This window comes from Pogona vitticeps, chromosome 1 (genome assembly GCF_051106095.1).
Source record: "Pogona vitticeps strain Pit_001003342236 chromosome 1, PviZW2.1, whole genome shotgun sequence".
Lineage (NCBI taxonomy): Eukaryota > Metazoa > Chordata > Lepidosauria > Squamata > Agamidae > Pogona > Pogona vitticeps.
Genome location: NC_135783.1, coordinates 122894603 through 122908505, shown reverse-complemented (window position 1 = coordinate 122908505; position 13903 = coordinate 122894603). Strand labels below are relative to the sequence as shown.

The 13903-nt window shown below is 41.7% G+C and overlaps 1 protein-coding gene across 17 annotated transcripts in view; it reads right to left on the bottom strand.

Annotated features, from left to right (window-relative positions):
• DST (dystonin) overlaps positions 1-13903 on the bottom strand; it is a 397214-nt gene that overhangs the window by 23988 nt on the left and 359323 nt on the right. For all 17 annotated transcript variants that reach the window (XM_073000291.2, XM_073000297.2, XM_073000283.2 and 14 more), the window contains 5 exons: positions 10450-10619; positions 8697-8856; positions 6898-7092; positions 5403-5531; positions 764-907 (listed from right to left, as the gene is read on the bottom strand). In XM_073000291.2, coding sequence (XP_072856392.2) covers positions 764-907; positions 5403-5531; positions 6898-7092; positions 8697-8856; positions 10450-10619 — 798 coding nt within the window. The remainder of the gene's footprint in view (positions 1-763; positions 908-5402; positions 5532-6897; positions 7093-8696; positions 8857-10449; positions 10620-13903) is intronic.

Genomic DNA, 13903 nt, shown 5'->3' with positions numbered 1-13903 from the left:
ATTTCCTAGTGCATATCAGTCATGTGACTTGATGCGCGATAGGAAATGCCTACTCCGTCTTTAACTTGTGGGAATTCACTGTTCAAAGTTATAATCTTTGTGGTTGTTGTGGGTTTTTCGGGCTCTTTGGCCGTTTTCTGAAAGTTGTTCTTCCTAACATTTCGCCAAGTCTCTGTGGCCGGCATCTTCAGAGGACAGGAGTCCAGAGCACAGAGAGAGTTCTGACTCCTGTCCTCTGAAGATGCCAGCCACAGAGACTGGCGAAATGTTAGGAAGAACAACCTTCAGAACACAGCCAAAGAGCCTGAAAAACCCACAACAATCATCAGATCCCAGCCATGAAAGCCTTCGAGAATACATTACACTCCTTGTGTTACACCTGCATAAATATACAATACAAAAGGAATTTTGGCCATTGGCTGTTAATTAGTAGTGACAGAAATGTTTGTTGTAAAATTATAGTGTACTGTTAGAACTCCCCTTGCCCTCAATTCAAATGCCTCTTTGCAGGGAGAAAAATCTATCATCCTTGACTGTAAAAAGACGCTGGTACCGTTTTACTTTACTTTCCTTATTTCTCATTACTAAAGAGGAGAAAAAACTGGCCAAATGTAGACAACATTATGGGTATACTAAACATCTTGCTCTCAACAGATGGACTGTTTCTTTGCAACATGACCGACAGCCTTGCTAATTGCCAGGCATACTCCAAACTGCCAAAGACTGATTGTTACCACAGAAAACAGCCTTGAGTTGGACTGACCTCTTCAAACCTTGCTCGGATGATTGTTATCCAGTGCTTAATGGTCGTGATGGAGTCTGGGTGGCAGATAGCCAGGATAGCCTCTCCCATACCTGTGGCTTTAGTTAGCTCAGCCTTTTTTTCTTCCAGTTTCTTCACAAATTCCTAAGGAAGTAACAAGCATTTTTCAATTAGGTTGCTGGCATTGGCTCAAAGGGAAAATTCAAGTAACTTCAGACTCTGCTGGCTAAATCAAAGAGAATTAAGTGCCTACACTGAATCATCCAGGGCCTAAGCTGATTCAGTGGTAAGGAAGGAGCAAGAATAAACCAACAGTGAAGTTGATTATTTAAAAGAAAAATTAACAATATTTTAAAAATAGTTGCAAACATGAGGACAAACGTAGGAGAAAAGAAGTGTGCTAGAATGAACAAGGATCTGCATGTGACCATTGGTTGTTCCCTGAATCTGTCTGGATCCCAGGCTAGCTGATCAGTGGGGCTGGAGGGGAGGAGACAAAGTGCCCTGGCTTCTGAGATCACTATTCCCTCACCACTACCAGTGGCTACATGGTGGCAACCATATGGCCTTCATTTTAATTCCCACTCCTCAGCTATCCCTAGAGCACAGGAGACAGCAAGGGGAGGTTTAAAGCTGTGCATTTAGATGGGATGGGAGAAAATGTGTGTGTTTGCATAAATGTATGTGTATATGGAGGGAACAGATTGTATTTGAGTGTGTGTGCGTGTGAACATGTACGCATGTATTGGGTAAAAGAATGCATATGTGAGCAGATGAGCAATTGCAATACCAATCCACTCACTCCTTCAAATGCAGGTTGCACATCCTGTCCTTCAGCCTACAGCTAACTAACATTGCAATAAAGTGCATAAACTAAAAATATATATTCTCTTATGAAAACATTAACCAGATGCTGCAACAGATATCGCTAGCACATTTCAGGAAATCCACTGGAATAAAGCTTTAATCTAATTACATCAGAACTGATTTAATCAGTAGATTTTTAAGGAAACACATAAAGTGATAAATTTAATTGGATGTGCATCTATTCACATGCACTGCCCGGGAACACTCATTACTTGGGCCTACATTGAGGATCAGTCCCAAATACAGCAGAATCACTGAAATAAACGGAATTTACATTACTTGAGACAAACAACGTCCAGTAATTTTAGTGGATCTGTTCTAGCTGTGACAAATATTGGATTTGGCCCTTGGCCCTTAGGATCCTAAAGGTGTAGACGTAATTGAATGAACAAGAAAAAGCCGAACTCCTTTTAACAGGTTTCGAATCAGCCACCACTACAACCTCCAAACCATGAGCTTTACTGGCATCCTTGTTTCTTTCTCCCTAGGAGAATGGAACCGGATGGAAGTGGGATAGGAGCACAGAAGTCTGAGGGCCAGTATCACTGTCTGGGTTTTAGGGAACAAATGCTTCTGGAAAGGATCCCTCTATTCTGTCAGCACACAAGTGGGCTGAGGACTTGGAAGAAGTACCAGCCTTTGGGGAATTTAAGGGACAGAAATCTCATAAGCAATCAACCTAAAGAAAGATAGAGAACTCAGTGATGCTGATGGGATTCAGAGCTAGATTTTAATTCTGGTAGCTTGCAGTGCTCATCTCAAAGAATGGGTGAGCCTTGTGAAGACCAAAATTCATTTCCAGTCAGAATGAAATCAGAACTAAAGCAACATTTCTGGCTTTACCTCTGCTTGATCAATGAATAACAGCCCCACACTCTTAATATTCTTTCCAACAGTTTCTTAAAAAATTGTAGCCTCCTCAGATTTACACTTTAGGAAGTAGAATTTATACCAGCCTCCTCCGCAGCGCCACAGAACAGCAAAGGATTCATCACTTGCCACCAATCCTGCTCTGACATCTCTGATGTAACAGCTGTTGAACCAGGAGTTTGGGAAACATGGACAAAAAACATTCCAGAGCATTGCAGTTTGGTGGTTGCCCAGAGATCAATATCACGTTTTCAAGTACAAGATCGTGGAAGTTTGTCAGATAAATGATGTTGCTTTTCTAAACATCAGATTCTCTTTTCTTCTAGCCCTACTGTAAAATTTCATTCTAGCTTCTGGCTAATGACATAAGCTGATGACATCATCAGCTTATTCCACATGACATTACACAAACAGTATTTTGGGCCATTAGACTTTCCAAGATACAAGTTGTGTTAGATGTCATCTTTTACTCACAGTTTCTATAGTTTATATTTCTTTTTAAAAAACTAGTTATACCTTAGCAACAATAATTGCATGGTATTTGTGTGAGAGGTTAAGCCTTTCTCTCTTTTTAAAGCCTAAAGTACAATATGTGTATGTGTCTGCATGCGAGTATGCACATTTACATTTGACTTTTCTTTGGCGACAGAAAAGCCAAGGACAACCAGCTGGAGCTTGTTCAGAAGAAATGACAGTAAACAAGATATTCTTTTCTTCTTCACTGCCAGTTTAATGTCTGGCAGCCTTTCCATGATCTCATTGTATGGTAACAGAGACATGAAGAACAGACAAGAGGAAAAAAGGCGGCGAGGAGAAAGCTGCACAAAAACTAGTCTGACTCAACATAACTGTTGACAACATCTGAGACCAGGGCGGGCGGGCCCGTGAATGACCCCATATTTACACAAATCCAAATGGACTGCATACGAAACCTGCCTCCCTCCCCAAGGACCGGACAGAAAAATCAATGGAAAAGGGATGTGACTGGAATCTGTCTCCTGTGGATGGAGTTTGCTAGTGCGGGGATCCCACTGACAGAACTGCAGCAATGGTGATCTTCACTGATGCCCCCCCTCGACTCCCAGTCCTCTATGGTCCCACATCTTCTCCATAGGGCTGTGATCTTTAAAAGAGTGGAAGACATGCTTCTGGTAGCTACAGAGAAAGAGAAGAACTGAAAATCGCCTCCCCACTTTCTTCCAGTGGGATGTAGGCCAACAACTTACACATCACCAAAAAAAGAGGCTATCATCACTGAAAGGAGGACAAAAAGATTTGCATAATATTGCACATGCTAATTTATAAGTAGATATGCAACTGTGATTTGGGTGAACTCGCATGCTGATAAGAGTGCTCTAGTTCCAGTCACTCTATTGTCATTTTACACATGCAGGGCTATGATTCTGAAGAGGGAGAGAGCTTAGCTGTCTGTGGGGGATCCCTAGCTGATTTGGGATGCTGGAAAATCAGGTTCCACATTCACATGGGCAGTGTCCAGGGACAGCAGAATTCCCTTTTTAGACTCCCTGTGTGTAGGAGGTCAATGAACTGAGCATGGAGGGGAAGGGGATGAGTCCTCTCCTCTTATGTGCAGTGAATTTAGCCAAATCACAACCTATGAGTTTCTCTACATACATTCCAGTTCAATGACAGCAATCACAAGCTCCCTTAAAATGTAATTCTGTCCAATTTAAACAAGTAATTGTGTTGAAAAAGCTGCGGTTTTTTATGTTGGAAGAAATGGAGAGCCATCTTTCTGCACTCTCCATCTGGAATTCCCATACATACCACTTTTTCTTAGTCACTAGCAGTAGAGTGGAAAGAGTGGTCTTTGCCCAGAATGTGAAGTCATGAGGAACAGCGATTTTGTGATAGTGACTAAACATTAGGAGACTCACGGGGGGGGGGGGGACTCCAGTCCACAATTAGGACAACTTAAGTGTTTGCTTGTGGTTTTTGGGACACAGGCTATACACTTCTGCATCAAATTAGGTACCTCATTGCTTACAAAAGGGCTGGGGAAACTTAGACCCTGGGGCCAAATCCATTCTTCCTGGGGTTCCAACGTGGCCTGCTAGCATTCTTAAAACCTTGATGTTTCACATAATGCGATCAGTGGATGATTTTCTTACTTTTATATGGGTTCGTCCCATTCTAAATACTTTTCCCTGGGCTTAGTTACATAACTGCAGATTGAGTTTAAAGTGCCTGATTTTTTTTCTTCCACTCTTTTGCTTTGATGTCACCCACTGCTGGAATGTGACACCCCAAAAGATCTCTGAAAATGAATTGGGTTAAGAGTTCCTTGGGTTGCAAGAGTTTCCCTACCTTTAGCCTATACTTTGCTCTTGCTCAGTCTTGCTGATCTTTTACTGAAACCCTTTGGGGACAGTGATCTACCAAGAACGTAATGACTGACAGCAGCAGGAAAGGAATTAACATTCTAATAGAATCCTACTGAATCTGACCTCTTTGGGGGAAAGAACTGAACTGTCTAGGTTATGTTGTCTGTTGTCTAGTAATTATATGTTATGTGCATCATTATTGGTCCAGAAGCACACATTCATGAAAATCTGATGTCTGAATGGAATACTGAGAGCATGGTAATTCAATGTTGAGGTGCTTCCGTTGATTCAGTTATCAATCTTCTTTTGAAAACATTATATTATATTATATTATATTATATATTTATTCATTCGATTTATACCCCACCCCCCTAGCTGACATTAAATTAATGGTAAGCCTTGAGTCTGCCCTGCAAGGCTTCGTTTCTAGGAAGGAAAACTGATGTCCACTGCCAGATTCTAATAAGGCAGAATAAAGCATAAATAGCAGAATTTTAATCCTGCCTTTCCATAAATCTAGTCCCAAGAGGCAGTACTGTCTCAGCTATCTTACTCACTCGATGTTGTTCTATTAGTGTACGCAGAGCCTCTTCATCATCTGGGAGAACACCATGGAAACGAAGGGCCTGCTCAGCCTCAGCCAGCCATTCCAAGAGAACATGCACCACAGAGTGGAATTCCTCAGCCTGTATATGGATAGGGAGTAGGGAGGGAGGAGAATGTTCTGAAAAAGTTCTAGACAGAAAGAATACAATGTCAGAGTCCACCCCCACCCCACCAAATAATAAGCTGGCACCTGGATTCCCAACATCATTTATTAAACTGCAACGAAGGCACATTAACTTTCCATTAAGGAGTCTGACATACAGCACCTCATGGTCAGGACTGTAAAAATGTCATACGCTTTAAAAGAAAAAATGAAAGAAAGCTCAGGGGCCTCTTTGTGCGCACTTTTAAATATATGATTGATGGCACATGTGGAAGTAGTATTAAGAGCAACTTCACACAAATTATTCATAAGATACTTTGACCAATCAGATGAAGCCATGCTAATTACTTCAGGGGATAAAAACTGATGGAAGTAGTATCAAGATATCAGCTTTTCAGAGGGTTACAAGCAGCACTATTATAGGCCTGTCATTCTGCATGATGACATATTCACTCTGTGTTGCTCTCCAGCAATGTGTGAATACAACGGGGGCGGGGGGGAGGGAATACGGTAGCCCTGCTACCCTCCATCACCAGTTGTTGCATCCTCTCATGCACGGAAAATAAAGTATCTGAAATGGAGATATACTACTTTCCCTGATGACTCCTCATGTGAGTTGAAAATTTGGAAAATCAGGGTTCCCAATAATGTGAGGAGTCTGCACAGACATTGGAGGTGCTCTGCTTCAGACTGCTGGCCACCACACATCGGAAGAAGACAGAGGAATGGAGGGAGATGGGGCCAATACTCTTCTGCTTCCTTGCAATTTGTTATAATGCACATTACTGAAAAGGGACCTTGTCTTTAACTGGCTTTGTAGGTTTGAAGAGTGCTTCAGAGTGCCTGGAGCAAGCCGATTCTACTCCAAGCAATGCAATATGGCAGTGGAAGCTGGTGACTCTTGTGCCGCAGGGCAGTGAATCCAGGTCTAATTTTTCTGAACTCTACAACTGTCCACAGTACTGAACTTTATCACCCAATCGTGTTCAGCATTTTGGATCATTCTTTTAAAATTCACACTAAAATCCAGAGTGGATACACCATTCCTAAAATATTGTGGTCATCAACAAACTAAAAGGGGTTGTTCCACTTAAACTATGTGAAAGCCATACATGTACCTCTCTAGGAAAAACAAAACAAAACTGTTTTGTGAGCTGTTTTTCCACTTGTCTACCCATGTGGTCATGCCGACTCTTTGCATATGCAAACCCCTGTGGCGCATGCATGGCATGAAGCAAGTATTCCTTGTCTTCTCCCTTGCTAGGCAGCAGTGATGCTCTTATGAATGCAATTAGAATCCCTATACAGACTTCACTGGACAGAATCAAGTATGTTTATTTTACCTGGTGGAGGGCCTGTTCCAACCGTGTTTGCTTCGAGACAGACAACGCACACACTGTATCCCACCGAGTGCTGAGTTCTTGCATTTGGACTTTTACCCAGGAAGAATCATCACGGCTACTTTCTATCAGTTCACGGGCAGAGCGTTTCAGAGCCTGGATGTTGCTTGTCCTCTTTCCCAGTTCTTTCTGGAAGCCCTAAGAGATACAGAGAGATTGTGCCCTTCTGTTGAGTAAATTATATCTTCCTAATTTATAGGTAAAACAACAACTGCATGTTTGATGAGACGTTATTATAATCTAATTTTCAGAAAGTAAATCTAAATTTCATTATTTTGTTTTACAATGTAATCATTTTCATTTCATAATGCAGCTTCATTTAATCAATGCTTCAGGCTCTAGTCTACATTCAGAGAGAAAATTATGTTAACAGTGGCTACATTCAGATGTTACAATGTACCAAGGTTTATTGTGATGAGAATGAGCCTTCTCTCCTAGGCACCCCTCAGGCTTGAGCAGTCCTCAATTTCCCTTCTCACACAGCTGCAAAAAATAAATAAATCTGGAAACACTCCCTTTGGTTTCTATCAACCATAACTTGCTGTGTCATCCAAATATGACACGTTATGATTAATAAGTAGAGTATGTTTGAAATAACCAACTTCAAACAGTGGTTGATGAAGATGACTTGATCATCAAGCCATAATTAAGATAAAAAATGTCTTAGATTTCAAACACAATGCTTGCTTACTACGATTTATCAATTTTTAAAATTCCCATTTGTTTCTCTTGTGCCTATGGTTGTGGTGAAGAAGAAAGGGGAGAGTATGTGAGTCTTGGAAGGAGAGGATAGGAATATTTCCATCATGCTAAAACATGGTTTATTGTGCTATCCAAATGCTGGCATTGTCTTCCTCAGTTCCTTGAAGCTTTGACTAGTACCAGGTGAGCTCAAAACTGATGCAACCTTTTATAGCATGGCTTTATCATGTCCCTCTTCTCTCCCAAATCACCTTCTTCCTATTGAAAGCTCTTTCCTGCCCTCCCAGACCCTTTCCTGTCCCCCCCCCAAGGGGTCAGTGTATACTGCAGTAATTTATATGTAAATCCCCTCTTTTGTTTCAACATACAAAGGGATGTGTCCATGAGTTGTCTGATTCTCTAAAAGAAACCAGACAGCCCTTAATAATGGTGAACAGGCATTCATCATCCAAAGCCAAGGTTGCGTAATCCTTTCATTAGACCACAGAAATCTCAAAGAAACTCAGGTTCTACAAGATTTGAGCTGGATCATGACTCTTTATCACACTAAGCTGAGAGTTCTGTAGAACCAAAAAAGGAACCTTTTTCTGAGATTTCAGTGGTCTGATAAAGGTATTATTCACACTTGCTTTTGGATATTGCACAAGGAACACGCAGCATTTTTCCTTTATTCATGTATTAGAGTTCCTGCATTAATTTATCTATACATTAAACTACTAGGCCTATGACAATACTGTTAATATTATTAGCCACAACGACAGTGGCTTTCTTTGACAAACATTTGAATTCATATTTAATACCCTGAAGGCCTGAGTTAAATTCTTCACAAAGAAATATTCTGAATAAAGGCAGGGTTCATGGGAAACTAATTCTACCGCAAACTTAATTTATGTACCATATCCTAGGGTTTTTAATCTCTTCACTGGATTCATGAATCTTATGTAAAGTTACAACTGACCCAGCAGACCTTCAATCAAAATGTTTTGAGAAGCCTGATCAAAAAAATAATCTGAAAATGACTGTAATTTTGTTGCCATTACTTTGTGGTTATCTATTAAGTTCATCACTAAATCAATGTCTCCATGCACAGGCTGATCTTCGGCCAACTGCGGTTCCACTTTGTAAAGCCAATCTATGAGAGCCTGAAGAGCATCAGTAAATTGTCCAGAAAAGAGAAGGGCTTCTTCCAGTTTATTTTGTCTGAAACAGGAAAACAAAACAAACACACAGTTGAGAAAAACATTTCTTACTTGCCATCATGCTATCGTTCTTAAGGGAAATGGTTTTTCCAGTAAACAAAATGAACCATAATTTCTATGTTTTTCCCCTTAAAAATTAAGCTGAGAAAAGGATAGGTGTGCTTTTCCTTTTTGTCTTACAGACAACAGTAGCCAACAGAAAATGTATCTCTAGCGAGGACAATAAAGGGGTATGGGTTTCTATGAAAAGCCCTTCCTTCCAAATACGGATGTGTGCACATGTTAATGAAATTCAGTGCACTCTGGCACAGGCAAATGTGTTTCTAGAGTACTTATAGACCTATTGGCACACACACATCCTGCAACAGGTTGGCATCCTTCAGTCTCGAGAGACTATAGTAACGTGCTCTGAATAGAGGTCTTAGAAAAGCATTTAGTGTGGCTGAGAATCCCAATTTGAGAGTGACAATCCCTTCCACACTGAAGACAAATACAATATGTCCCCTATCCAGCTCCTTGATTTTGCTGCTTTCATGACTGCCTCTTTGCCTCAGCCTGCTGGACAAGGGTCTCTTCAAATTGGGAGAGGCCATGTTGCACCGCCTGCCTCCAGGCTAAATGCTCAGATTTATTTATTTATTTATTTGATTTATACCCCGCTTATCTGGCCCACCGGACCACTCTAGGCGGCTTCCAATATAAAATCAGATAATAAAAACATAGGCAAATACATAATAATCAAACAACACCAGTAAAATAAAGAAGGAAAAGTAAGAGAGAAATCAAGAATTGGCTGGAGGGAAGGCCTGAATAAACAGCCATGTTTTTAGTTGGGTTTTAAAGATGCCCAGCGTGGGGGCCGCGCGAATCTCCGGAGGGAGATTGTTCCAGAGGCAAAGAGCCACTGCTGAGAAGGCCCAGTTTTGTGTCTTCTCCTTCCGGGCCTCTCTCAGCATCAGGCTCCTCAGCCTCACCTCCTGATTTGTGCGGGTGATCCGGGTAGACATTGGTGGGAGGAGGCGTTCCGCCAAATATCGAGGTCCTAAACCGTTTAGGGCCTTATAAGTAAGTATTAAAACTTTGAAGTTGACACGGAAACAGATGGGCACCAAGGCAATGCGGCCAGCGTTGGAGAGATGTGTTGGTATTTTCTCACTCCTGTAAGGAGCCTGGCCACCGCATTCTGCACCACCTGAAGTTTCCGTGTCAGCCTCAAAGGCAGCCCCACGTAGAGCTGCCATCAAAGTTTCCCATCTATTGAGGTCCATTCCCAAAGCCTTCAGATCCCACTTGCAGATATCCTTGTATTAAGAAGATCCCTGTGTGAGATGGAGCTGCATACCACCCCAGACAGCCTGGCTCAGCATGGTTGAACTTTCACATCCCACCGAACAGGGAAGAACAAACATACAGTACGCTGAGACATGTTAAAGAGCCTCCACCATTTACTCAAGAGCATATGTGTAAGGCATATATATAGATTAGCAGTCAGAGAAATGGAAATAGGTTGACAAGAGATCAAGTGTTACTATTTTCCTTTCCACTTGGTCAATACTTTTATTTTTTAAATAAAGCGCCTTGTTTCTGGTGTTACCTTTCTACAGATTTTCCACAGACTGTATCCCATTTGTCTCTGAGTTCACTTAGCATATGATCCAGTTTCAAATTGTCATCAGCAAGGGAAGTTTTTTCTTTTAAGGAACGGCCACTTCTGTTGGTGGTGTCATATACAGAATGTTTTGCTCCAAGGGCTTTTTGGAACTCCTTTGAAAGAAATGGGAAAAAGCAACAACAAATATTAAGCACCCAACTTAGAAGACTAAGTAGTTCATTCTCTATGGCACCAAACAGACTGGTTAGGATTTTCACACAAAATGCACATAAGAAAGAAATCTCCTTCACTGGCAGTAAGACAGCTGGATCTCAGAAACTGCAAATGTTTATTCCTGCATACACCTCATGTATGTATGTATGTATGTATGTATGTGTGTGTGTGTGTGTGTGTGTGTGTGTGTATGAAATAGATTTCTATACTGCTGCATTAGTATGAAGCATTATTCTGTGCAGTTCACAAAACAGATAAAATCCAACGGAAATGATAGTAAATCACATAATAAGAGCAATAATTTAAAAAAAAACACATCAGTTAAAACATCACAGGATAATATCAAATAATATAAACAAGACAGACAACAGAAATAGTAGCAGGGTCATGAAATGAGTATGATAGCTCAGCAATTTAACCTTTCCTTATGAACTGACTACACTAAATTGTTTGCACTCATATCAATTTAGTCCTGTTTAACTTAATATGGCTGAAAATCATCTTAAGGGAACAATTTCTGCTTAACTGAAAAGTGAACTTCAGTGGAAATTGTAATTCTTTTTTTTTCTTTTTGCTGTTAGCAAAGGAAAGTGATGAAGAGACTAGTATGTACCCTATGTATTGTGTGTGTGTTTAGTCGTTTAGTCGTGTCCGACTCTTCGTGACCCCATGGACCAGAGCACGCCAGGCCCTCCTGTCTTCTACTGCCTCCCGGAGTTGTGTCAGGTTCATGTTGGTTGCTTCGCAGACACTGTCCAGCCATCTCATCCTCGGTCGTCCCCTTCTCCTCTTGCCGTTACACCTTCCTAACATCAGGGTTTTTTCCAAGGACTCTTTTCTTCTCATGAGATGGCCAAAGTACTGGAGCCTCAGCTTCAGGGTCTGTCCTTCCAGTGAGCACTCAGGGTTGATTTCCTTTAGAACTGATAGGTTTGTTCTCCTTGCAGTCCAGGGGACTCTCAAGAGTCTCCTCCAGCACCACAATTCAAAGGCATCAATTCTTTGGCGGTCTGCTTTCTTTATGGTCCAGCTCTCACTTCCATACATCACGACAGGAAAAACCATAGCTTTGACTATTCGGACTTTTGTTGGCAAGGTGATGTCTCTGCTTTTCAAGATGCTGTCAAGATTTGTCATCGCTTTCCTCCCAAGAAGAAGGCGTCTTTTAATTTCAGGGCTGCTGTCTCCATCTGCAGTGATCATGAAGCCCAGGAAGATAAAATTTGACACTGCCTCCATATCTTCCCCTTCTATTTCCCAGGAGGTGATGGGACCAGTGGCCATGATCTTAGTTTTTTTGATGTTGAGTTTCAGACCGTTTTTTGCACTCTCCTCTTTCACTCTCATTACAAGGTTTTTTAATTCCTCCTCACTTTCTGCCATCAGAGTGGTATCATCTGCATATCGGAGGTTGTTGATATTTCTTCCGGCAATCTTAATTCCGGCTTGGGTTTCTTCCAGTCCAGCCTTCCGCATGATGTATTCTGCATATAAGTTAAATAAGCTGGGGGACAGTATACAGCCTTGCCGTACTCCTTTCCCAATTTTGAACCACTCAGTTGTTCCATGACCAGTTCTGACTGTTGCTTCCTGTCCCACATATAGGTTTCTCAGGAGACAGATAAAGTGGTCAGGCACTCCCATTTCTTTAAGAACTTGCCATAGTTTGCTGTGGTCCACACAGTCAAAGGCTTTCACATAGTCAATGAAGCAGAAGTAGATATTTTTCTGGAACTCTCTGGCTTTCTCCATAATCCAGCGCATGTTAGCAATTTGGTCTCGAGTTCCTCTGCCTCTTCGGAATCCAGCTTGTACTTCTGGGAGTTCTCGGTCCACATACTGCTGAAGCCTACCTTGGAGGATTTTGACCATAACCTTGCTAGCGTGTGAAATGAGTGCAATTGTACGGTAGTTGGAGCATTCTTTGGCACTGCCTTTCTTTAGCATACTGCTAAAGAAAGCATTAAAAACTAATCAGTATGGCGATGACATAACCAAGATCTTCATGCTATATTTCAGAAATGAATAATATTCAAACCAAATAATAAGATATTTTTGTTAAGCTCATTGTCACCAACAGAGAAAGTGAAGAATGGACCCAATCCATATGTGTTTGATCCCCCTTGTTACTAGTGAAACTATTTCCTCATGATCATAGGAAACGTTGTCCTCCATAGGGGCTTTTATATAGTATGTCAACACAGTATCTCATCCAGACCTTTGCTTGGCTCTGCACTGTAACCTTTGTCATGGAGCTGCTATGCTAATAAACACCAAGTAGCTGATATTTTCTCAAGACAATCGCACAAGAGAGAGACAGCTGTGTAATCATCCTTGCACCGGTCTACATAGTTTAGATACTGCTTGAATGTGAATGTACTAGCACTGAAAATTTCAGTATATTAATTGCAAGGGCTGTATCATGTCTAGAGATGGGTAACAGACCTCAGTTTGGAGGCTGATATGCCACATGTTCCCTTCTCCCACCTCCCCAGCCATGACCCACTCACCGGCTGGAGCACACTTGTCTCTGGCTGTTTAACCAGTCCTTGGCAGGAGCACAGGTTTGCCTGTCCTGCCTCACCTGAGTGGGCGATCAGCCAAGGAGGAGGGGCAGGGAAGCCCATACTCCTGCTGGATGAACAACCGAGGAGGGGGAGGAGAGGTGTGCACGCCAGCTGCTGAGTGGAGGATCCAGCCAGGGAGGTACAGAACGGGAACTGTGTGTACGAACCAGCATGAACCTCTGAACCAAGCTTCATGCCCATCTTTAATCATGTCCAATTGTTCTCTAGAACAACCATTCTTAATTGGGGCCATGGGGCCCCTCAGGGGTCCCTGGCACATCTGAAGGCGGCCGCAGACTAAAAAAATGTGAGAAGGCAATGTTCTATTCACTTGTTTGTTTTGTATCCTTGTCTGACAGGGGGCCATGAAACCTCAGTAGAGCTCTTAAAAGAGCCCTGGGGAAAGAAGAAGAAGAAGAAGAAGAAGAAGAAGAAGAAGAAGAAGAAGAAGAAGAAGAAGAAGAAGAAGAAGAAGAAGAAGAAGAAGAAGAAGAAGAAGAAGAAGAAGAAGAAGAAGAAGAAGAAGAAGAAGAAGAAGTTGGAAATGGCTGCTCTAGAATAAAACTCACAAGCAATTACATCCAGCTGTAATAATTCTATAATTGTTAGACATGTGACTGTAACTGAGGTAGGCCACAGAGAAGCCCATATTACCC